Below are 25,000 nucleotides of genomic sequence, written 5' to 3' on the forward strand. Positions count from 1 at the left end.
AATCCATTTCTGTTTTGCAACCTAGAACAATGCCATCACAAGGCCTGCTGCTATGCTGCATTGTAAAATTGGGTGAGACTTAGACTAGTTCATCTTTGGATGAGATTTAGGCATTTTTAGTCTGTACTGTGCAAGCAACACTCCTTTTTCAGTCCTTTGCCCAATGATAATTGACTTCTACTTCTAAATTACTTCATTTCAGCTCTGCTGCTTTATCTAGATTTGAGCTAATGCATTTTGGCACCTCTTAGCTGGATCAAACCTTGTTACTAAATTCCTTCCTAAATTCCATTGAGTGCATACCAAAAATTAAATTAAATTTCATTTAGATCATCGATTTTGCTATGGCACAAGTGACTACTTTAGAGTTCCATGAAACAGGTTGGAAATTGGAATGTAGTGGGTCCAATGCAAGGAAGAGACGCCAGCCGGACTACATGTTCAGCTCTTTATTGGGGGGGGGGGGTAGTGTACTGGAGAAATGAGAGTTACCTGGCCTCCTTAAATACCTACCCAGGTAGGCGGACAGCCAATGGGGTTAGCCCTAGGTTTCCCGCCGAAATTAGGTTTCCCGCCAAAACCGTTCAGGCCAACGCCCCCTGGTGGCTGTTGCTATGCAGGTGCCTGCATACATACAGAAATATATTGCTCTATATTTCTTTAGTTTTAGTTTACTTCAGTTTTAAGTAAAATATAGCATTTCTATTCCAAATCTGGTGCTTATATAGAGCAATCTACTACATTTTGAGAAAAGAAGACAGAGAACATATTTTAGGGAGATATGGGCACTTCAATTTTCTTCTGCTGAGTTGGATCATTGATTTGCATCCTGTTATTGACTATCCTGTTCAGAGCTTCCCTGCATTTCTATAATCTCTGTCCACTATGAGCCATGACATTCTCCAAGATGGGCTGCAGTAAAGTGTTTTCACATGCTGAAAGTAGAATTGGTCCAGCTGCTTATCAATGATTTTTACTTTTTTTTTTAAAAAAAGGATGTGACTAGTTTTTTTCTTGATATTTTAGACTACAGCTTATATGGTACCTTGTATTTGACCATGCTGTCTAGAACTAATAGTAGTAATATTCAGTAGTAATTTAAAGAGACACAGCAGGAGAAAAAAATACCAAGACTGTCCTTTTTTTTCTTGCACATTGAACTGTTGCTTATCTTGTCTTACAACATCAGGGGAAGGAACTTCAGAAGATAGCAGATCAGATTCTGTACATTGGAGTCCCACTCAAAGAAGAGGAACTTCAATCATCTGTGAGTTGTTACCTCTAACATCTCACTATTCAGTTGAGTCAAATTTTGAGCTGAATCAGATTATTTACCAAATAACTTCCAGAACTGTTAGGTTGTAATTGCAAGCCATCATAATCCATAGAAAAACTAATTTATTCCAGGTATGCTCCTCCTTAGCTGCTACCAGTTCTTTTGGCTGGAAAGTCCATGGATCAAACTCATGCAAAATTTTCATTTTATATCTGATCTAAAACTAAAACTATTGTGTATCTGAACAAAATTAACCAAAATACAAGATAACAGATATTCCATAGGATTATTTTTTTACCTGAGGTCTTGCTCTGGTGCTCTGAGATACTTGGGTTGCCTCAGTAAAAACTTAGAACACCAAAGGGTGTCATACGCACACGTTTAGACTAAAGCAGGATCTCAGAGGCAGATCTCAGTAACTGGAAAAACTTTTAGGTGTGTTACAATTCACATTGTGTTAGCTCACAGTTTTCCTAAGAGCATTAAGGCTTCTGTAGTATTAGCTCAGGATTAATTGAATGTTGGCCATTTTGAAACTCAAAGCATCAAGTCTGGAAATATTTCCTGAGCCCTCTTCATCCTATATATTTCATTCTGACCCGAGGCAGCTCTCTAAGTTCATCACCTGCAGGTTGAATCCTTTGGGTTTACTCCCAAAGGAGTAACTGGTCTGGATGATGCAAGTCCTTCCTATGATTCCCCCCTCCCTGCAAACCCAAAGGGCAAAGCTTGGGTTGAAGCTGCTGTGAGACGATTATCCAGATAAATGTAACACAGCAGGAAGCAGCATCATAGCATCAGTGTGCCTTTGCTTTGATGCTGGAAACACAGTTGGTAGCCAAAACATGCATATGTGTATGAGAGAGAGAGATCTCTACATGTCATGGCTTCCGCAGCAACTGTGATTAATGCAATAGCTGAAGATAAGGGGGGAAAGTGCTGCGTGTCCATTAAAAAAAACAAAAAATGCAAAATACAAAACCCCAGTATTTTGATATACAAATGGAAATTTCTCAACAAGAAAAATTGGTTCACTCTTATATCCCACTTGCCTAAAGCAACTGACTCTGATTATTATTCCTTTGAAAGGAGGTATGTTCATAGAATTAGCTGTTACCTCACTTCAATAATTAATTTTCAATATTTCTAATGCAGCTAGGGTGCCGATGCTTTACATTCATGCTGTTTTAATTTGCATTATTATCCTACAATTTCATTAAGAGATAATGTGATTTATTTTGTTACAATCAATATATAGACTTCTGAGAATTAATGGTTTGAAGGGATTGAGTGCTGGACCTTGGACACCGCTGTAGGTGACAGTGTTATGATCTAGCCTTGTCAGCTTTTCCATACTGTAATTGCAGACAGCTTCCCTCAGCACATTGTATCCTCAGAAGGGCTCACTCCAGCAAAATCTATTATCGATACCTTTTCAAGCAATTGTGGAGAGGTCTCTTAATGAAATCCACTGAGCCCCAAGCTTTTAAAAATATGCTATTGTGGTATAGCAATCAGTGGGGGAGACCCTGGATTAAATTTATCCTCAGCCAGGGAAACTTGTTAAATGACTCTCTTTCTCTCAGCCTAACATACTCATAAGGTTATTTTTGAAAGGATAAAAAGAAAGAAGATCTCCATGTAAATCTTCTTAAACTCCAGTAGGACAGATGGAACATAGTAGTTTTAATTTAATATCTCAGAATTCTCCCTCCCAACTATCACTTATTAATCCCCAAATAATTCAAAATTATATATCCATCACTGAATCTTTTATGATTTCAAATATTTCACCAGCCTTTTCCAGCCTACTGGTCTCTGGATGCATTGGTCTCCAATCAGTATGCCCATTGGGAATGAGTAGAAGTTCAACACATTCAGACACTAGGTTAATGAAGTTGCTGCATACATGTAAGCCTATTCATACAATCATACATATTAACAATTTGCTTTAAAACAAAGGGATTTACAATTCTTAAATCAGAAAAGAGTATGGAGGTATGGTGGAATACATATAGAAATATGGATATATGAGAATTGATTTGAAGTTGTGCATTCTGCTTTTTTATTTCTGTTCTTCAGTTTTGTGCTGGAATATTACATTTCGTTAATCTCTTCCATTTTCTCTCTCTCTCTTTTTATTCCCTTCAGCAACCAAAGACAATGAAGAAAGAGTATTTAGGGAACGGATGCGCCCCAGGAAGCGCCAGGGGGCAGTGCGACGCAGGGTCCATCAGGTTAATGGGCACAAGTTTATGGCCACCTATCTTAGACAACCAACCTATTGTTCACACTGCCGAGACTTTATATGGTAAATTTTATTATATGGAGACATTTCTCATATCATCTGGTTTGTTTTTTTCATGGTAACATGATTACTATTGTTGTTTTGGCTATTGGAAATTGTTTACATTAATCCTTTCAGGAAAGTAATAATTAATGAAATATTGGTGTCATTATTTTATACATTGAGATATGCAAAGGCTTCCTGTAACTTTGTGGTTATGTACATTTTAAATAATTATACATTATGCAAGCATATATAGTGGATATCAAATTCTTTGTACTCTAGTAAAAAAAGACTGTAATCAGGTGAACACATTACTGGGGTACAACTCACTAAATATAGTGGGACTTGCTTCTGAGGAGACATGTATAGAGTTGCATTGTAAGGCAATTAGTATAGATTTTCCTTGATTTGGATGTTCTCATTTCCAAATAGTGAAAAGGAATTGAATATATCAAGAATATTCAGCCACAGTGAATTTCATAGCCATTGTTGTGGCATTCCCACATGGCAGGGTTACACAAACAGTAGCTCAGTGAACTCCTTCAGATTATCTCATCCCATCTGATTTTATTGCTAAGCAACCGTCTGTCAGTGTAAGGTAGAAACACTTTGTCTGAACTTGATCCATATATCTTTACATAGAAGCAATAATCAGTGGGATCTAATTTGCTGTTAGAACTGTAATTGAAGCACAGCAGAAGGTCATGTTTAGATTAATGTAAGATTAATTTGGACTATAGGGCCTCTTGTTACATCTGCACTTCTAATAGATATGTGGCAAAGAGAGTTCAGTGATAGCTTTTCCGGTTTCTGCAGTGCTGAAACAAAGGTAGTCCTTGCCAAACATTCTGAAGTTTCACAGATAATGAAGATGTTAGGGATAAGGTTGGCAAAGCCTTATCAATACTAGAAGACATATGAGTTAGCAGAGACAATATGAAGAAAATTGCTTGGTGGCATTTCATAAAATGTAACATAGAAAGAAGGCAAATTAACTTTTATTACTTTATTTATTTATTTAATTGCATCTGTGCAATTTGAAGGAGAATATTCATGCATAAATAGAAATGTAGCCAGTATGGTCTTCCATACTGTAGAGTCATTCTTAGCCATTCACTGTATGATAAATGACAATGTGAAATTACATCTTTGGTCTATTCCTAATGTGTTCTCTACTGTTCCTTTTTTTAAAAACAACAACAACAACAACAGGGGAGTAATAGGAAAACAAGGGTACCAATGTCAAGGTAAGAAAAATTGTACATATTATGAATATGTATGAAATCTATAAGGAACCCTGATTATTAGGTATCAGGATTCTTAAGATAGGAAACCTGATCAGTTGAGCTAATTCTACTTTATCGTAAAGCTACCTTAACAGAATCTGGAAAATCTGATAATACAAATCCCTCACCCTCTCTTTTACAGCCAAATAAGTTAGGGAAGTTCCTTTCTGAGTTTCTTTCTCTGCCTATTAGACAGCTATGGGGTATGCCATCTCTTATCTGATCATTCACTAGGCCAGAGGTCCCCAACCTTTTGGGCACTAGGGACCGGTTACGTGGAGAGAGATTTTTCCATGGACCGGAGGGGGTGTGGTTTTATATGCTGCCTGCATCCCACAGATAGGGCTTTGCTTGTTTGTGAGGACCAGTTGCTGGCATGCCATTGCGTCCAACCACATTAGGGACTTAGAGGAAATAATTTTCTTGCAGTTTTTTCTAAATTCCCCGTAATTTTGGAAGCCCCGACATCAGGGGTGTCAAACTGCCGGCCCGCGTCATGGAGAAACCGCGCCCATCCCATTGCCGGCAATGGGGAAAAGTTCCGATACGTCGCGTGACATCACGTGACGTCGCGAGTTTGACATGTCTGCCCTACATGGATAAGAAGAAAGTATATATGGTCAACCTGGTTTTTCAGTCCTTTTCAGCAAACCCAAAAGTTGTTCTGAGTATGGAGCACCTGAGATGTCTGGGAACAGAAAACAATGAAGGATATTCTGGTGCTTCTCCCGGAAGAGCTTCCATGGATTTTGGATGAAAGTTGAGTCTTGCTGAATACATTCCTCTTAACCCGGCAAGATTGTTTGTCTTCTTCTTTCACAGTTTTTATAATGCAGATCTCATCTGGGCAGCATACAACAGAGCAAAATTAGAGAATAAACACAAAATGACATACAATTAATAAAAATCCCCAGATGGCCCTTATAAACATTGAGTCCTGGTTAAAATACAGTGCAGTAGTGTTGTTTTAACAGCTGCCCACAGTGGCTGGGCAGATGTCTTTCAGAAGCATACAGTCTGTTGTTGAATATAACTGACATTACTATCACCCCTTCCCAACTTACTCTGTGAGTAGAAAACATGTAGAATATGCAGAAGGTGTTAGTGCAGACAGGGTAAACTGATAACACAAAAATAGTTGTTATTGGATTCTTCATTTAAAAGTTGTAAGAAAACCAACAGGAAAGTTACAGTTGTATTGCTTATATCAGGGGTCCCTAACCCCTGGTACATGGACCAGTACCAGGCCCAGCATGCCAGCAACCAGTCCACACAAACAAGCAAAGCCCCATCAGTGGGATGCAGGCAGCACACAAAACCATGCAACCTTTGGTCTGTGGAAAAACCTCTCTCCATGGAACTGGTCCCTGGTGCCCAGAAGGTTGGGGACCTCTGGCTTATATTGTTAAGATACGCAGATCTGAGGGTCCTTGGTGCTCTCTGAGCTTGATTGTTTTCTTGTAGACACTTCATTACCCAAACTAGGTAACATCATCTGTGCATATCTAGAACTGTTAGCTGCTTTTGGACATACTATTTGATATTAATATACCTTTTGGGATTAAGATTAGTTATTTGTTTTAGGTTTTAATATTTTTATTTATTTAATATTTTTAAAGATTTCCTTGTGTAGACTCTGACAACAAGCTTGTTCATTTCTACTAAGACTCATAATTTTATCATGAGTCATCAATTGATTGTTAACTCATAATATTTCCAAAATACTATAATTTGAGCTGGTCATTTGTGTCTCGAATGAGAACTCTGGGTTAATTTCTTTGTCTTCATGGCTGGCTATGATATTTTCAGACATCTTCTCCAACACCAGATTTCAAAAGTGTCAATATTTTTTTCTGTTCATTTTCTTCAAAGTCCAACTTTCACTTTCATAGAGTGTCACTGCCAGGATATCTTCAAAGAAAACATAGCTGTCAAACATCTGAAATGACACCTCTGTAGATGGACATTACCAGATACATAGAAATCAAATTGGCTATATCATTGTCAACACGATATGGAAGAGTTCAGTTATAGCAACAAAGACATGACTAGGTGCTGCCTGTGGAACAAATTCCAAATTAAGCTAAAGAAGAAGAAAACCAATTAGTTTGCACAATATGATCTTCAATATATACATACCATTTTCAAGAAGAATATCAGGAATCACTTTGAAGTACTGAAACTTATTGATAGAGAACCAGAGTTATTCTGGAATGCAATTAAAGAAGTAATTAAGAATGAATATGATAAGGGACTGCCAAAGATGAACAAACAGAAGAAAGAAAACTAGACATCAGTACAAAGCATAGATATTATCAAGAAGACAAGAGAAGCCAAAGTCAAGAAAGACAAAAATCTCAGAAAGAAATTTAACAAGAAGTTTCAGAGTGCTGTTAGAAAAGACAAGAAGCAGTACAGTAGTACAACCACATGACATTAAAGATGGGAATAGACATAAGGATAGTCTTCCAAAAGATCGCTAAACTCAGGAAAAGGTTCCCACTTCAAATTCGTATGCTAAAGGATGACAATGGACAGGCAGTTGCCAATTCAAAGAATTGGCCAATACAAAGAAAATGAAAATGAAAGAAAGATAGTATATTGAAAATATTATACAGGAAAGAGGTTAGAATCCAAGAAACCTTAAAAAAGTAAGACTCAGAAGATAAGTACAATAAATACGTCAAGTGCCAAACTATCTGTAGTTGTAAGTTTAGTGTACTGATATGGTGATCCATGATGGTTTGACAGCAAGCAAATACAATTGGTTAACAACTTAAGAAATGGTTGCTTAATGACCAAAGTTCTGATAACCTTCCCAAACAATACTGATGACCCAGTTCTGAAGTTCAGACCCTCCTATGGTCACATGACTATATTTTGGGCACATGGCAACCAGCTCTCTTTTACAGCTGGTTGTAGCACTCTGCAGTCATATCACCATGATTTATAATGTGTTTGTCAGTTTCTGGTCTTTGGGCCAGTTTCCAGCAAAATCCGCCCGTAGGACCGCATTGATCTCTTAATAACCACTGTGTTCACTTTACAACTGTGTGGTTTGTTTAATAACTGCTGCAGAACACGTGGTAAAATCGGGTTATTCATGTGTAGAAGCTTCTATAACTTACCCAGTTTTCTCCTTCAAATAAACTGATCAGTCTTTATTTTTATTAATTAACTAAAATTTTTGATGCTACCTAGCTTCACCTCAGTGATTATTATTACTGTGATAAGTCAAAATCCACAATTAGAAGTTGATTTGTTTCAGGTAGGTGTAATTAGGGTTAACTACAATTTGCTTGACCTTGGATGACACAGCAAATTATGAGTAACCTTAAACAGAAATAAACACTTCAGATGTTTTGTTCTCATGCCAAGGGAGGCAGTGAAATGGAAGGGTGCAAGTCCAAGTATCGCTGCATTAAAGTTGAACATGTCCAAAGCAACTCTATGTTTTTAATGTATGAATTTATTTTATATTTTCTTTGTATTACTTTACACCATCTACTCAGTCTGTTCCAAGTAGCTTACAATTCTAAAGCAATAAAACATCCTCAAAAACAGTGGACAGTAACTCTGTAACAGCTCATTTTGAACAAGAGGCAATTATGTTCTAGAAATATTTCCCTATATGGTAGTTTGGAATAGTCTGTTGCCTTTTTCAGATTGTTCAATATGATTTCATTGATTTAGAATATTTATGGAGCCTCAAAGCTTCATTTCTCTTCTGTAGAAGTGCAAACAGATATTTTGACACTATTTAAAATGTGATAGAGTCAGAAGAATATGAACTACCTTTACTCTTAACAATTTGAGAATTTTCTTTGCTCACCGGAAGCCACATTTCCAATAGAATTCCTAGACTATCCTTTTGTCCAGCCCCCTTTTTCACACAGACCATAATCTAATTTAGGCCTTTTAGGAGATACCTGAAGAGGAATGAGGATAGGGATGAATAAATTTCTCATTTATTTTTTTTTCTTTTTCATAATGGATAAAATAATCTCTTGTTTACAGTTTGTACTTGCGTAGTCCACAAGCGATGCCATGAGCTTATAATAACAAAGTGCGCTGGCTTGAAGAAGCAGGAAGCCCATGATGAGGTAAATATTTACAGAAGGAATGCCTAAATAAAAGGAAACTGTGCAGAGTTAATGTGTTTAAGTCAGGGTTCTTCCAAACCACCAGTTTTTCCCTCTCTCAATTTAAAATACACACAAACCTGATCTAGGTTGTTTTGACTCCAGATCTAGACATCAAGATGCCGTGAGCACAGACATGATGGGTCTAGAGCTCTTAGAGAGCCAAAATTACTTAGCTGTGGCCTTTTCTGGCCAATGGCTGACCACAGTGGGCTGTTAGCCAGTCGGTGTTTGTTTGTTGGCCACTTGCATTGTCCCTAAAGTCCATGTCTAAATGCTCATTCTCCTGGCCTCTTCACAAAAATAAAAGATAATAAATTGCTAGTGCTTTCCCATGTGGCAAATGTCCATCACCTTATTTTCCTAATTCCTAATGCTGCATGCCATCCTACTGGTTTTCATAAATATGTCAGCATCCTGCTATGAAGGATCCTATATGATGGTAGGCTTGGCGAGCCATATAACTCCTCCAGCGATCATACAGTCTGTCCCTTCAAGCATAGGGCAGTCATATATTGCAGTGATATATCTGAGCCACTGCCTCATCACAATGGTTTCTTGTCCATATCTACAATACCACTTGCCCAGTGATAGATCAAAATTGCTTCTGTGTCAATGTTATTAATACTGTATATCTTTAAGTGCAATAGGAAACTTTTTAAAAAAACCTGAGAGGGTAGCAACTTTATTTTTCTAGTAGTTGAGATTAATTCAATTTTTCTTCACCTTGGCAACTATAAGATGGATGGACTTCATCCCCCATAATTCACCAACCAGCCATACTGGATTAAACAGTAGCATGCTAACTTTGGTCCTTTTACACTTTTTATATTCCAGGTGGGTTCTCAGCGTTTCAGTGTCAACATGCCTCATAAGTTTAGCATTCACAATTACAAAGTGCCCACCTTCTGTGACCACTGTGGTTCATTGCTTTGGGGTCTTCTGAGACAAGGTTTACAATGCAAAGGTAAGATACTTTTTCTCTTTAAATGCAGGATTTTTCTATTAATGTTATAGCTTAGTCCCATTCATGTCTACCTTGATGTACATTAAACTGAAACATCTATGGAGATTCTCAGTCATCCAGGTCATAGTTGTCCCAAAGTCCAGTTGCCTTTTGAAAAGGCACCTGTGGGACATTAAGTTGAAACAAAATAGAGCTTAGAGCAGAGTTCTTCAAACTTAGCCACTTTAAGACTTGGCTGTGGAATTCTGGGAGTTGAAGTCCACAAGTCTTAAAGGTTTGAGGAACCCTGGCTTAGAAGATTGAGAGGACTTACTCTTCCCCTTTCATTGGTACAACACTATTGTGTAATTAAAGTAATTAAGCTCTTACAAGTAAATGATCTAAACTGCAACCTAAACCTTAAGAGTTAAATGTCCTTGCACTGCTCAAGTCAGTAGCCTTAAGCAAGATCAAGCTCTATAGGCCCATTTATTATAGACAAGTTTCCATATATAATTGCACAGTAATGCACTAATTTGCATGTGACAGCTAAAACAGGGTTCTCAGAAAATTATGTAATACCCAGTTAATGGAATAATTTGATATATAGTTCTGGCCTTGAATTCAGAGAAAGTTTTGCCCAGACTGAAATGTTTTTCAGATTTGACTCTCAACCTGTGTGGTTGATTAAAACCCAATTGCTTTCCTACCCATTTGTTGCATGTTAGAATAAAATTCTTCATTTTCATTGAGAATTTTTGTCCATATGAGCAGTATAAATTGCAAACACATTGCAGACAATTTGGCCAAATTCAGAAAGTGACATGCAAAAATATAAACCTCCCTAAGTTAATGGCATTATTTGATAGTGATCAATACAGAAAGGAAAATTGTAGTGTGGGACAATTGGGATCACATAGCAAAGGCAAAGAGTACGTCAGAGAAGTTACTATCTTCTCTAACATAATTCTTGACTCTGTATACACAACCATGTATTTGTTGTGTGCATTTAATCTACTCTCCTTGGTCTCTTCTTTTCACTAGTTACAACTGATGTAAAATAAGCATAATCCCCACATGAGCCTCTGGGGGGTGAGAGGACATCTGATGTGAACAAGCATACTTGCTAAACAAACTTAAGATCTCTCTTAAATTTTATTAGGAATAACATTATCTAGCTTTCATACGGCACATCTATTCCTGGTTACATATCTTACATATCTTACATATCAGTTTGAATTTGCAATATAGTCACTACATCAATTCGTAGGAAATGGGGCACTACCTTATTTTGTAGGTGGAAAAACAGACAGATGGAAATGAAATAATGAATGCTTGGCAAAGACAGAACTTAAACCAAAATACCCCAAATTTGTTTCTTTTCATTTTTTGTCTTTCCATTGAAATATAAATCCAAGAGCACCAAGGTTATATTCCAAAGCTAAAACAAAAATCTCTGATTATTAAATGCTGACATTAATGTTTTTTGTTGGGCTGGGAAGAGAGCCAACATTAGATATTCAACAGCATAGTTTTACCACAGATCTTTTCACCAATTTAATATTTCTATAGATTCATGAACTTGTTTTGTTTTATTATGGCACCAGTATGTAGGCATGCATCCGACCACCCAACTTGGCATGAAAATGTAAATTATATGCATTCTTCTAAAATATACATTTTTGTATAGATATTTGCATGCATTTGAAAATTAGAAAATAAAAGCAATAAATAACTTTCCTTTGAAAACCTGTATCAAACATCTCTGCCAGCATTAGATTTATGCTAGAGTACAGAGAAATGCTATAAACTTTGACTCTTCAAAGTTTAGTGTTCATGGTCATGGCATTCTCTATTTTACCATTTCATTTTCATAATGGGTATTATATATCTTGCATTTATACTCTGTTATATCTGCCAAAGCACAGGTGAGGGGAAAAGCTTACTACTTCAGATATTCCCTTTACTTATTTCTTTCTCACTGCAAACAGAACAGAAAGAATCTCAAATATTTCAAAGACAAAGACCAGGGGAAATAGGCATGTCCAACCACAGCTATCATCTTTCATACTGGCCTTTTTGAATCTGGGTGGGAGATATTTCTACTTTTCCTCAGTAACCTGAGTGTTTTAATAAAATGCAGTATTGGGCCATGTTGGGTTTCACAGTAAGCTTCAGTCTCTTTTTCTCCATAAAGACTCAGGAAAAACAGAGATCAATCATGTGAGAATTTTGATTTCTGAATAATTGAAGGAGCATTCTAGAAGGATGCTGTTTTGGAAGCACAATGACCTTTTTCTTTGGGTAAAAGAGCAGATAGAAATCTCAGCTTTTTAATACATATTCTTTCGTTGTGTGGCATTGCTCCAGTCATAATGAGAACAAAACAGGAAAGAATAGGATTGTAAGATGGACATAAAGATACTCAAATTATTTTTTCCCACCAGATTTGTAGCAATCTGTGCATCAATTTGGCACAGAGAAATTTTCTCCCACAAATTTCCTTACCTTTTTGTTTCATTTCTGCAAAATCTGCTTATGTTATCTTAATTTCCTCCACAAGAAAGTACTTGAACAAGTGCAATGACAGTAATCCCCCACCCAAAAAAAGAGGTTGGCTATTAAATAATCTCTTCCCAGTTATTAGCTGCTTCTACTTGTACATTTGAAATCAATATATTTGTGTGAAGCATATATATTATTTCTTTTTTTGTTTTAATTTGGGTCTGCATTTTATAAGGATTGAGGGTTGATTGCAGCTTCTTCTGCAAACAGGCAGGATGATGTGGGAAATGCTTGTATTACTATGACCATGGTAACTGCTATAACTGGTGGAATTGCTGCCAGTTATCCCTATTTATTGAAAGCCAGTTAGCCACATGCATGGTCCCGCTTGCCAGTTATTTTCCACTCAGGGAGTAAAGGTTTTGTGGTTAGATGGCAAAAAAGGGAACAAGTGAATCTCTCTACAGAGGAAACACAGAGATAATATAAGGGGAATTAAACTGAGCCAAATAAAGAAATGAAAGAAGAAACATAGTTTCAGAGAGCTGTTGTGGTGCAGAAATAACAAAAAGACTACTATGGGGTGATTAGGGGATGAGAGGGTTATAGGGATGTGCAAAGGGAAAACCTCTGGGAAGCAGGAAATGGAGTTCAGAGGTAGCTGCGGTATAGAGATGGAGGGAAAATAAAATAAGGGGAATTTGAAAGAAGGGACTTCTTGGAGGAGTGACTGAGATATGATGATCAAAGTGGTAAGCTGAAATGAAAACATGCTGTGCCCAAAAGAGGATAAAATAAAAGCCCAGAGAAAGGGATGACCATATAGATAAGTGAAGACTTCTGAGAATGAAGGTAGAGAATCAGGAATACGCACCAAAGTTACCAGAATTGGCTTTTAAAAAATTGAACTAAAATGGCAACAAAAATATTGTACTGTTTAAGAATATTAAAGCTCTTTGAGTTGTCAAAAATGTCAAAGTGTTCCTCATATTGATTTTAGCTATATATAATTCACTCTACAATCTTACAAAATCTTGCTTGTTTTGCCTTCTTCTTTTCCTTGTTCATTGCATATGTCTCCCACATTTCCTTCAGGAACTCAAGCAGGTTCAAGTACTTCCCTCCTCACAAAAGTCCTATGTCATCAGATCTTCTTGCTTTGACATCCTAGGTTGTACTGAAGAGTAATGACTGGCCCACAGTCAGCTTGTGAATTTCATGACTGACAATGTGACCTGGGTCTTCATGATCCTTCTTACTTCTGTACCACTGGATGTGTTGATATATTTTCCAGAAAGACTACTATTGAACCTTTGTAGCCAAACATTTGAAGGAGAGACAGGAACAAATCCCTAGAGTGTATTTATTTGACTGCTGTTGTACAAAAGATTGCAGTGAGAACAGGGGCAGATTAAAGAATTTTTTCAATCAGAGTCCATGCTTAATTTCTGTTCTCCCCCTTTCAGTGTTCTGTTTTTTCTAAGCAACCATAATGTCATGAAAGGTCAAAATTTCCCTTTTCTTTACCATTTTTAGTGAGTTAGGAAATTTGTTTTGTAAGGAAGTAAATTATTGAGCTTATTTTCTATATTTGGGGGGTTTGCAAATGGCCCCAAAATTGTACTGATGAGCTGGACTGGGATCCCACCCAAATTCAGCAGTAATTTGGAGGGCCCTGTAAGAGCCAAAATGAGGAGAGTATTGTTCATCCCTGAGTTACTCTTTAGTTTGATCCTGCAAGCCAGTTCTTTATAGAATAAAACATATCTGAACTGTCACAAATCTGTTTAGTCTGTTTTCACTTAAACCAGATTCTTGCTACAGGGACTATAAAGAGGATTTTATAAATAATACAGATAAATATTAGATAGTAATATATCATGACAGCTTAATCTTATTTAACCTGGATTTTTCTTGCCCCTCCCCTTCTGTTTGGTGTAAATTACAGTTTGCAAGATGAATGTACATCGACGCTGTGAAACAAACGTAGCACCCAACTGTGGAGTAGATGCTAGAGGGATAGCTAAAGTACTTGCGGATCTTGGCGTTACTCCAGATAAGATCACTAATAGCGGACAAAGGAGGAAGAAGGTAACCAAGGAAACAGATTAAAATATGAACTAATAATGGTTCTGCACTGTGAAGCATGGGAGACATCTTGTGTCCTTTTATTTTAGTTTGGATTTCAGAGCACAACTGTATATTCTGGTTGATTTAACGATCCTCAAGGAATGTATTGGTCACTTCTTAAACAAAATGACCTGATGTTGGCCCTCACAAACCAATGGGCAGATTGGACTTCAGCTATCTATCAGATTTCACAACAACGAATTGCTGAAAAGACGTCCTCCTCTTTCCAAATGTCCCTCTTTAGCAATTTAAATACATTAAAATATGCATTTAGAATACATTTTTGGAGAGCAATTTGCAAGTTAATGTAAAAGCATGACAGTACAATGCTTCTGTGTTGTCTGGATAAAATGTGCAAAAGTAGCAATGACCTGGAAATATTTTACCCATCCCAAATATGTATTTCTGGTGCCACTGGAAATGTTGGCCCACTCCCTTTCTTTACAAAATAGCAGCCAGTAATGTGGAGTGGTAACAGATAATGCTGTCATAAGTCAAGGTAAGTATTTAAAATAACCTTCTTTAATTTGGTGATATCTAAATCAGGGCTTTTCAACCAATGGTACGGGTACCACCTGTGGTACATTGGCACTTGGCAGGTGGTACGCGACCATCCTAGAAAAGTGGTAGCGTGGGAGGGGAATGAGCTGAACTGGTGGCAGCACCACACAAGCCTGAGCGAGAGATGGCTGGAATTGCAGGGCTGTCAGGGCTCAGCAGAAGCACCAGGATCAGTGCCAGGCTACAGCTGGAGCTCGGCGCTGATCCTGACACTTCTGAGCCCAGAAAAATTGCCGATCAGCTGCAATGTTGCAGCATCTCCAGGGTCTTGTGATTTACATTCAGATGCTTGGCAACTGATTCATATTTATGACAGTCACAGTGTCCCAGGGTCATGTGAAGTGACCAAAACCTGCTGCAACCACCCAGCAGATGGGGGGAATAAAAACCAAACACCCCCCACCCCACCCCCGCTGCCAATCCTCAACAGAAATGCTCACAACAATGAAAACCTCGGACTGGAGGAAGAGCGCCGGCGGGCAGGCAAGTGTCTTGCTCGACTGTGGCTTGGGGGGGCACTTTTTTCAGTGCCATTGTAACTTTGAACAGTCACTAAGCAAACTGTTGTAAGGCGAGGACTACCTGTACTTCATACTTTTTTTCTTTTTTTTTGGTCATCAAGTTTTTGACACCTTGCTAGGCGACTGGTGGTACTCGGATGTTGCCATATCCTAAAAGTGGTACAATGGGTGAAAAGGTTGAAAAGCCCTGATCTAAATTATAGAGCTGTAATCCGTCTATAATACATCTAGATCAGGGGTGTCAAACTGCCGGCCTGCGGGCTGGTTTCATCATACTGAAGCCATGCCCACACCATTGCTGGCAATGCAAAAAGAGTCACGACATGTCACGACTTGTCACGTGACATTGCAAGTTTGATACCCGTGATCTAGATGACAAAAAATTGGACAGGGGTGTTTTAATCATTGCTGAATTCCTGATTTGCAGATGACTTGCTACAACAAACCTGCATCATTTATAATGTACTATAGTATACTGTAATATACTGGCTTTAAATAATTATGACAGAAAGAAATTAGATTTGGACTGTTGCATTTTGAACAAATTCTAAGTTTTTCTTGACATAGTAACTATATCAAGTTACCTCTGAATAAGGCATTGTGTTTGAAATCCATGAATTTGCATTTCACCTAGAGTTTCTGTATGCAAGCGCCAGTTGTTTCAATCTAAGGGCCACTTTAGCCCTTTGAATGACATGTTGTAGGTTAGAACAAATACTTTTAGTTATTTTAATGAAAGAAAAAATGAATATGATTACTATCCACACATTTATTTTTCCCTTCTGTTAAATTACATGGCCCAATTAAATACCCTGCATCCTCCTTTAGAATTACAATACCAGCTTAATTTTTTGTTATCTTTGAAGATACTGAAAACTAAAGGATACCCTGAAACTATATGTGACATCAGACAAAAAGCCCTTTATTTCCAATTAAAAATCTTAAGGGTGGGTGTTTGTAGCACAACAGGAATGGGAGGGTACAGTTCTCTTCTCTTGCTAGCTGAGAACAATTTTCCTCACAGGATTCCAGACCCCCAAAGAAGTAATCCAATAGAAATGAATTTATGGCTATCATAAATCAGACCATAAGAGATCTGAGTTTTGGGTGAGAAAGTCTCTACATACTGGAAGAAAAGAGAAAAATTTCCAGTTCCCCAATTTCTCCCGCCTTCCATTTCTGTAATTAATTAAATTATAATCAAAACCTGAACCTGCATCATGCGTATGAAACATATGAAGGGACAATTATTGGCAATTTGTCCCTTAGACTCATTTAACCTTAGTAGCAGTGAAGTCACAGATGGTTGCATTCTTTTATCAATTGTTAGAAAGAACATTTCTAGTCAGGAAGCCACATAAACATCACAGCCACTGCTTTGAAGTCCCTTTCTGAGAACACACATGAATGTAAATACTCTTAAATGTAAATACTCTTATCTAGTTGAAAAACTCTCTGCCCTCCATGCTATTACAATGATGTCAAATGGAAACACAGCAAAATAACATTCTTCTGAAACAATTCAGTAGGTATTTGCAAAACTGATCCTTCCACACAAATATGAATCAGTTGGAAAGCATACCACACATACAGATAATATATTAGTTGTACTAAGATATACATGTTCAATACAATCTGTGTATACTAATATGTAAATCCTATTATGGATAGTATGGCTTTCAATCCTTTCTAAAGGATTGAAAACATTGCTTTTTGCAGTTGCTTGACTGACTTTAATAGTGAAGAAGAAATGGCATGTGCTGCTTTTTCACTTAATATTGTCAGCCTGCCATATATATATATATATATTTATTTAATGAACTTAATATGAGCAAGCATGGAGCAACTCACAGTCACTTCTAACATAATATACAAATAAAACAGATAAAGAAATAAAATGGTGGATCAAAGAACAGTATGGAACAATAAAAACAGAAAAATAATAACACTAGGTGGTGCCAACCAGTCATAGCAGCACAATATCAAAATTGAAAAGTCTTATGGAAGAGTTCTCTTTAGCCTTGCAGAATGACATCATGATTCCCCCTTCCAAGGGAAGCTGTTCCACAAAGAAAGAGGGTGGGTGGCTGGCACAGAAAAATATATTTATTGATAATAAATTCTCACATCTTTTTTATATGGAACACTGAGCATTTCCAAGAGAGGCTCCATACAAAAACCAGCACAGATTTCTTAATGGTTAGTGTAGTCTTGCATTGTTGTTGGGTACTTTGGGCTCAGTGATAATTTCTGATCAAGCTTTATGTGTTTAAATCTTAGCATGAAAATATATCTTCCTTTTGGCTCATGTGCCTACAAAAATTGTTAAATCAACATCCTTATGCTTTGGTGAACATAATCTATCTAAAACCTACTCAGATTTTAGTCTTGCACAGTTTCATATGTCATCAGTATTTTGTTAGAAGCATATCTATTGCTTCCATCAAGATTTTATTAGAATATTATTTCAAAAGTTAAGGTTTTTAAAGGGTTTTAAAAGTTGGATACCTTTTAAAGATGAACTCGAAATTTAAACTTTGATTAAAGATAAAATGTATTTTCAGTTGCCTTTCTCCAGTGCAGAAAAGCATTGTTATGTGAAGTTACATCTTTAGTGTTTCATAAATGCCATGTCAGAAGAGCACATAACTGTGATTAAGTATCTCTTTTGTTGGATTATTCTTAGCTTGTTCCAGGTGCAGAATCTCAACCGCCAGTTCCTGGATCCTCACCAGGAGAAGATGACAGATCAAAGTCAGCACCAACTTCCCCATGTGATCAAGGTTCATGAACATATATTTTCTGCTAATAAATAAATTGCATTTACCTTAACGTTTGACTAAACTATGTCATTTAAAAATGCAGCTCCACCAGTTCTAATCTAACAGAACACTCAACCTTTAAACTATCATAATTTGAATCATTCAGCCTTCAGTCACTCATGCCCTTGTCACTTCACAGTGTGACTGTTGCAGTGCAGTCTATATGGGGCTCCCTTGAAGACCCCCCCCTCCCATGAAAGCTTCAATTGGTGCAGAATTAGCAGTGATTGCTTTGTCTCAGTACATTAATATGACATCTCTGCTTCTTGAGCTATACTGATTGGCATTGTGCTTCTGGGTGTAATTCAAGGTCCTGGTTATCACCTGTGAAACCCTACCTGGCACAGGGCCTAGCTATTTGCAGAACTACCTGTCTTCTGTGATTGCTGCCTGCCCAATATGACCTGGCAGAGTGGGCCTAGTTCAGATCCCCTCAATTAAGCAGTGTCATCTTTTGGGATACAGGAAGCATACTTTTCTTGTAGCAGTGCCTGGTATGATGTCCCCTTAAACATTGTATAGCTCCCACACTGATAGCATTCCAAAAAGCCTTAAAATCTTGTCTGACCCAACGTTGTAACTGTTTTTTAAAAAAAGTCCCAATGATTAAACCATTAATTATTGAGATTTAATAATTAATAATCTCAAACAAGAAAAAACAAAGTTTGGTAGTGTCTTTTGTGTGTCCACATTGAATGGGGTCAAGAGACAAATAGTTGTCACTCAATTATTTCTTCTTTTTTAATGATAGGTTTAGAGCTTTTTATTTGCATTTAAATTTCAAAATGGCAGAAAATTACACCACCAGTTGTCAATATTAATAGTCAGAAGTCATTTTGGAGGTATAGGTAGGCCTGGAGCCTCAGTTTATCATTGCTGCCTTAAAATGACAAAACAACCCAATTCTATGTCACATGCTAAGTCTCCAGTGTGCAATGTCAGGGAATTCTTTAAGGCAGACATGTCAAACACAAGGCCCGGGGGCCAGATACAGCCCGCGAAGTGGTTTCATGTGGTCACCGAAGCCATCCTGGAAACAGTGAGGGAACGGCCCCCACTGCCTTGGCCCTGGCCCAGAGATCCTCCTTCCGCCAGAGATCCTCAGATCTGTCCCACTCCTGCCCAGGCCCCCATAGGCACCCTTGATGCGAACAATGTAGAGCTGGCCACGCCCACCCAGTAGGCCATACACACTCTAGCCACGCCCACCCAGTAGGCCACGCCCACCCACACCATACCTACCCGGCCCCCTGAGGGCAACTGCAATGCTGATGCAGCCCTCGATGAAATTGAGTTTGACACCCCTGCTTTAAGGGCTTTGAATCTCCCAAAGGAAACCTGGAGGAGAGCCAAAATCTGATAGGCTGCTCTCTACTTGAGGCATTCATTTTCCCACAAGATTCTTCTGTTTTGTACCTCTAGACCAGGTTAAATTCAGTCAACAAACTATGCGTAAAATTGGCATGGATCATAACCTCTCGTTATTTGTGACTCAAAAAGCATCTGATATAATTCATCTGTGTCTAAAATTAATATAAAATCCTGCAGAGGTTTTTGTAAAATATCTTGCCTGTCAGTACTGTTTTTTGTCTTCACACAGAAATCAAAGAGCTTGAAAATAACATTAGGAAAGCATTATCATTTGACAATCGGGGAGAAGAACACAGGGGAGCAGCAACCAGCTCAACTGACAGCCAACTTAACACACCTGGGGAGAATGGGGAAAATGGAGAAGTCAAAGCTCAGACAAAGCGAATGGGCCTGGAGGAATTTAACTTCATTAAAGTATTAGGAAAAGGCAGCTTTGGAAAGGTGAGCACCCTACAATTGCTACTTGGTTCTTTTTGGTCACATGCCTTATCATGACTCCTAAGTTGAAAATATTACAGGCTTCTCAGGTAGACTAGACAGGTAACATGATCAAATGAACTAATTTTACTTTATTGTAAGGATACATCAACAGAATATTGCAAGTCTGAAAATAGAGAACTCCCGCCCATCTCCTTTACAGCTTGGGAAGCTTGGGAGAGTCTCTTCTGAGCCTCTTTCTTCATCTATTATCCAGCTGCAGGCTATAGGGTCCCCTATCTGACTGTTCCTTAGGCACCATCTCTTCATCCTCTCTAAGTCTTTCTCATGTACCATTACAATTACTGTCCATATACAAATACATTCTTTGTCACATGAAATTAAGGTCAAGATGTACAATCTGTTTTGCAAAAAACAGCCATGAAATGGCATATGTCTTTGAACATGATCCAGAAGTTGCAAATAGAATAGAATAGAATAGAATAGAATAGAATAGAATAGAATAGAATAGAATAGAATAGAATAGAATAGAATAGAATAGAATAGAATAGAATAGAATAGAATCTGGAAAGGACCTTGGAGGTCTTCTAGTCAAAGCCCCTGCTCAAGCAGGAGAAGTGACTGTCTAGTCTCTTTTTAAAAATCTCCAGTGATGGAGCGCCCATGATTTCTGGAGGCAGGCTGTTCCACTGATTAATTGTCCTCACTGTCAGGAAGTTTCCCCTTAATTCCAGGTTGCTTCTCTCTTTAATCAGTTTCCAACCATCGTTTCTTGTCCTTCCCTCTGGTGCTTTGCTGGATAATGTGACCCCCTCTTCTTTGTGGCAGCCCCTCAAATACTGGAATACTGCTATCATGTCTCTCCTATTTCTTCTTTTCTTTAGACTAGCCAAACTCAAGTCCCACAGCTGTTCTTTGTATGTCTTAGTCTCCAGGTCTTAGTTGCTCTTCTCTGAACTTTTTCCAAGGTCTCAACATCTTTTTTGTAGTATGGGGACCAAAATTGGCTACAGTATTCCAGGTGTGGTCTTAATAGGTTTTTATAAAGCGGTAGTAATACTTTGCGTGATTTTGATTCTATGCCTCTGTTTATACAACCCAGGATTGTATTACTGTGCCTTGTTAATACTTATCTATGTAGAATAATATTAATATCAATCTATTAGTTGGTATTAGACTTCTGGGGCCAGTTCAAAATGCTTTTATTTCCTTCAAAGTCATATGTAGCTCAGGAAATAGGATATATCAGGCATCACATTATCAGTGTTAGATTGTCTTGTCCAGTTTGTTCACTTAGAGAAGGGCTGTTAAAAGTCACCCCCCCAACACACACACACACTCCCCATTAAATGAGGATAAAACACCATCTTCTTTGTGGTGGCCCCCATCCTTCAGACCTTCTGCTCCCAGAAGTACATGAGGCCAAACTGCTGACATTCTAAAATCAATTAAATTCATTTTGTTCCATGAATCTTTGGCAGTTCATTCATTGCTATCAGTCATTGCTCTTAATTTATGCTTTGATTTTATTCCTATATTATTTTTCCTTGTTTTTTGCTCTTACGTTGCCCAAAATCTCTAGGGATTTAAATGTAAATACTTTTTAAAAAATAGAATAGAAAAATGAATGGAAGGAAGAATCCAGTAGAATGACAAGAAAAGCTAAATGCATGCCTGAAATATTATAAGAAATTCATAGCACTCTATACCCAGCCTACATTAATGATATTTGTTTCCATGATTTGGGGATCTGGAAGTAGTTGGGGGGGTCATTTGTAAAGTCATGTGATCTTCCTCAACAGGAGACCAATCTCTGCCATTGTATAAATCTTACAAATAAATTGCAATTTGACATTGGTTTCTCCAGTTGTTTATGACACTGTTTGTTAAATCTTCCTATCCTACCTATTCAGTACAAATATACTTTGTGCATTGATTTTAGAAACTTAGTTGCACAGACAAATTTGATGATCCATTAAATGGTTTCAGATCTAAGCTGGTAGGTACAATGGATTGTTGTCAGATCATCCTGACTTCAGTCTCCTTCAGATGCTGCTGCCTTGAGAGCTAGTTTGAATCAATAGATAATGTAGGCATGCTGCCTTCTAGGAATTTCTGACCTTACATAAAATCATAAGCCAATATATCTTCAGTAGAGTAATTTGACAAAAGCTGATGTTGGAGATGTAGTTGCAGAAGATCAAGGTCTGCATTCTGTTCAGTTGCTGTCTTTGTACACATTACAACCTGTCACATTGTATTGTTTTACTTGTTCTTATAAAAGAATATGTTGCCATCTATGTACAGAAAAGAACTATAGCAGGAATGTATATCTGAATTTCCTCAAATCCTGTGGTAGAAATGTTTCTCATTTCAAAGTTCGATTTTAAAAAAAAAATATGTCAGTATTATACTGTGAGTTGAATACATATCTACTTATTGAAGTGCTAAATTATGTTTGTCAATGAGCCAAACTGCAGAAAGTGTTCTGTCAGGTGATTGACATTACGTCTCTGTGTAGATGATTCCTATTTTGTTTTTTCTGATCTTGCAAATCAAATTTTTGCTTATTTTTTCAACTTACCAGCCATGCAAACATAACATGGCATGTAGATATTAGACTGTATTTGTTCTTGTTCCAATCACTACACCCTATAAAGCAGTTACAGAATAGTGGGGGGAAAAGTAATGACAAATCTCAATTTTTATAATTATAGAACCATTGTAGGTTTCTTCCGCTCTACTGTATGCAAGATAATCAGGGACACCTACAATTCTAAAGGTGAAGAGACATGGGCCAAACATTTTCATTGGGACCAATATATTTACTCAAGAAGACCTGTGCTATTAAAAAAAGAGATCTAACTTTGCCATGATTCCCTCACTTGTGTGAGGGTACATTCTTTGAACATTTGCCGGGTTCACTTCCTTTATATGTTTCTATCTGCAACTCTGAGGCTTCCCTGCAACTGCTGATTAGGAAGTATGTTATTTCTAAACAAACTCGAAAACAGATGATTGGAGAAAGCTGCTTGTTCTAGTGCTGTACTGCAACCCTTAGTGTATCTGGACAATGCTGCATCCATGTTCTTTAGGGTAGCTGCTGCGACTCAACGTCTTCCTCATTATCATTCCTACTGCTGTTGGGTACCAGCAATAAGTTTCATACTACAATGTCCGTTCATGCCACCAACTATCATGCCTGAGTAAATAGGCAAGTTGCTATGGTAAAGAGGAATCACTTGGCTGTAGGCTGTCCCAACACATAGGCCCTTGGTAAGTGTATAATTTTGCTAAGCCTTGATCCTGGCTCTCATCTACAGCAAAATCTAGCTCCATATTGAATGTAGATTGGTTCTGATGACATCTTCATCTGTATTGTGAAGCATAAATGTAAAAGCTAAGTTATATGCTTTTCAATGTCTTTGATGATCTCATTTGTTACTAAATACTAATATGGTTAACTGAACATAATTAACGAACCCTATTTACTGCATGTCCAATAAATTTATTTGCAATTGCTTTGTGTTGATGTGATACGTGGGACTTAGATCAACTAATGGTCTATTTATGAAGTCATCACGCAATGACTTTGCAGAACTCTATAGCGGTCTACTCAGTTCATACCTAGCTAATACCTAGCTAATACCATGACTTTGCAACTAACAACAACAACAATACCTAGTTTGATTATTCCAGTTATAATTGCATTCATAGACTGAGTTTGTGTGGTGCAAGGAATATGCAAACTATTTGACTGAAACTTACTAAGGAGGAAATTCACATCACGCCCTATCCATTCCAGAGTCAGTTCATGAACAAGTGGATAAGGATCATGCTGTCAGAAGAAGAAAGACTTGGTATAGTAAAGGGAACATGAATGTTGAACCAAGTTGGCAAAGGGGCCAAAGTTTGTGGCTACTGTATGTAAGACATGATAGAGCAGGCTTGCTATCTGGTTTACTTACAAATCTTATAAGCCTCATGTGCCTTGGTTTACTTGGAGAGACCTCTAATGGAATTGAAACCAGAAATTTATCAGTTAGGTTCAAAGCAGAATCACTGTGTCTATCCTTGGTTTTCTAATCAGTGCCAGAGATCCTGGATTACAAATATTTATATTTGTATCCCTGTATCATTTTCCTGCTGGCTTATAAGTGCCTTCTAAAGATCAAAATATATTCTTTTTTGTCATATTCCTTTACAATTGCTCAAAATTAGGTTTGTAGGAATACTCCATTTACTTATTTAATAATAATGCATTATTAACAATAGAAACCCCCTACTCTGAGTGTGTGAATGTCCATATTGCTATTGATTACAAATATACTCTCATCTATAGGAGCTGTCCAGAAGTTGTTTGAACATGTGCAAAAATTTCTTCATGGTTCATCATACACAAGAATTTCTTCATGTTAAATTATAAAGGTACCCTGACAATAAATGGGTCTACTTGTTCACATGGATACTAAACTCTATGACGAGTACTGAATTTGGTTCTATATCTTTCATGAAAAGCTGATTTTTCAGTTGGAGCTGACATTGCTTACCTTTTTATATTGGGCTCACAGCTCTAAGTCAAACTATATTTTGAATTGTTAAGTGATATGTACAGATTTGTCTGTAGTTGAGCAGATAGATATTGTACATAGGACCTTTGTAAAATATTTTGCTTCATGGTTGCTTGTGATTGTTTATTTCCCCCCCAGTTG

The 25,000-nt window shown here is 37.5% G+C and overlaps 1 protein-coding gene across 2 annotated transcripts in view; it reads left to right on the forward strand.

The window, feature by feature from the left end:
• The window catches only part of PRKCE (protein kinase C epsilon), a 338,032-nt gene that overhangs the window by 229,660 nt on the left and 83,372 nt on the right, over positions 1-25,000 (forward strand). Inside the window, exons 3-10 of one of the 2 annotated variants that reach the window (XM_083361586.1) lie at positions 1,190-1,267; positions 3,428-3,587; positions 4,779-4,813; positions 8,870-8,955; positions 9,832-9,961; positions 14,394-14,536; positions 18,344-18,440; positions 20,080-20,291. In XM_083361586.1, coding sequence (XP_083217712.1) covers positions 1,190-1,267; positions 3,428-3,587; positions 4,779-4,813; positions 8,870-8,955; positions 9,832-9,961; positions 14,394-14,536; positions 18,344-18,440; positions 20,080-20,291 — 941 coding nt within the window. The remainder of the gene's footprint in view (positions 1-1,189; positions 1,268-3,427; positions 3,588-4,778; positions 4,814-8,869; positions 8,956-9,831; positions 9,962-14,393; positions 14,537-18,343; positions 18,441-20,079; positions 20,292-25,000) is intronic. The other variant, XM_083361587.1, reaches the window with a different exon arrangement.

This window comes from Vipera ursinii (genome assembly GCF_947247035.1).
Source record: "Vipera ursinii genome assembly, chromosome: 1".
NCBI classification, from domain to species: domain Eukaryota; kingdom Metazoa; phylum Chordata; class Lepidosauria; order Squamata; family Viperidae; genus Vipera; species Vipera ursinii.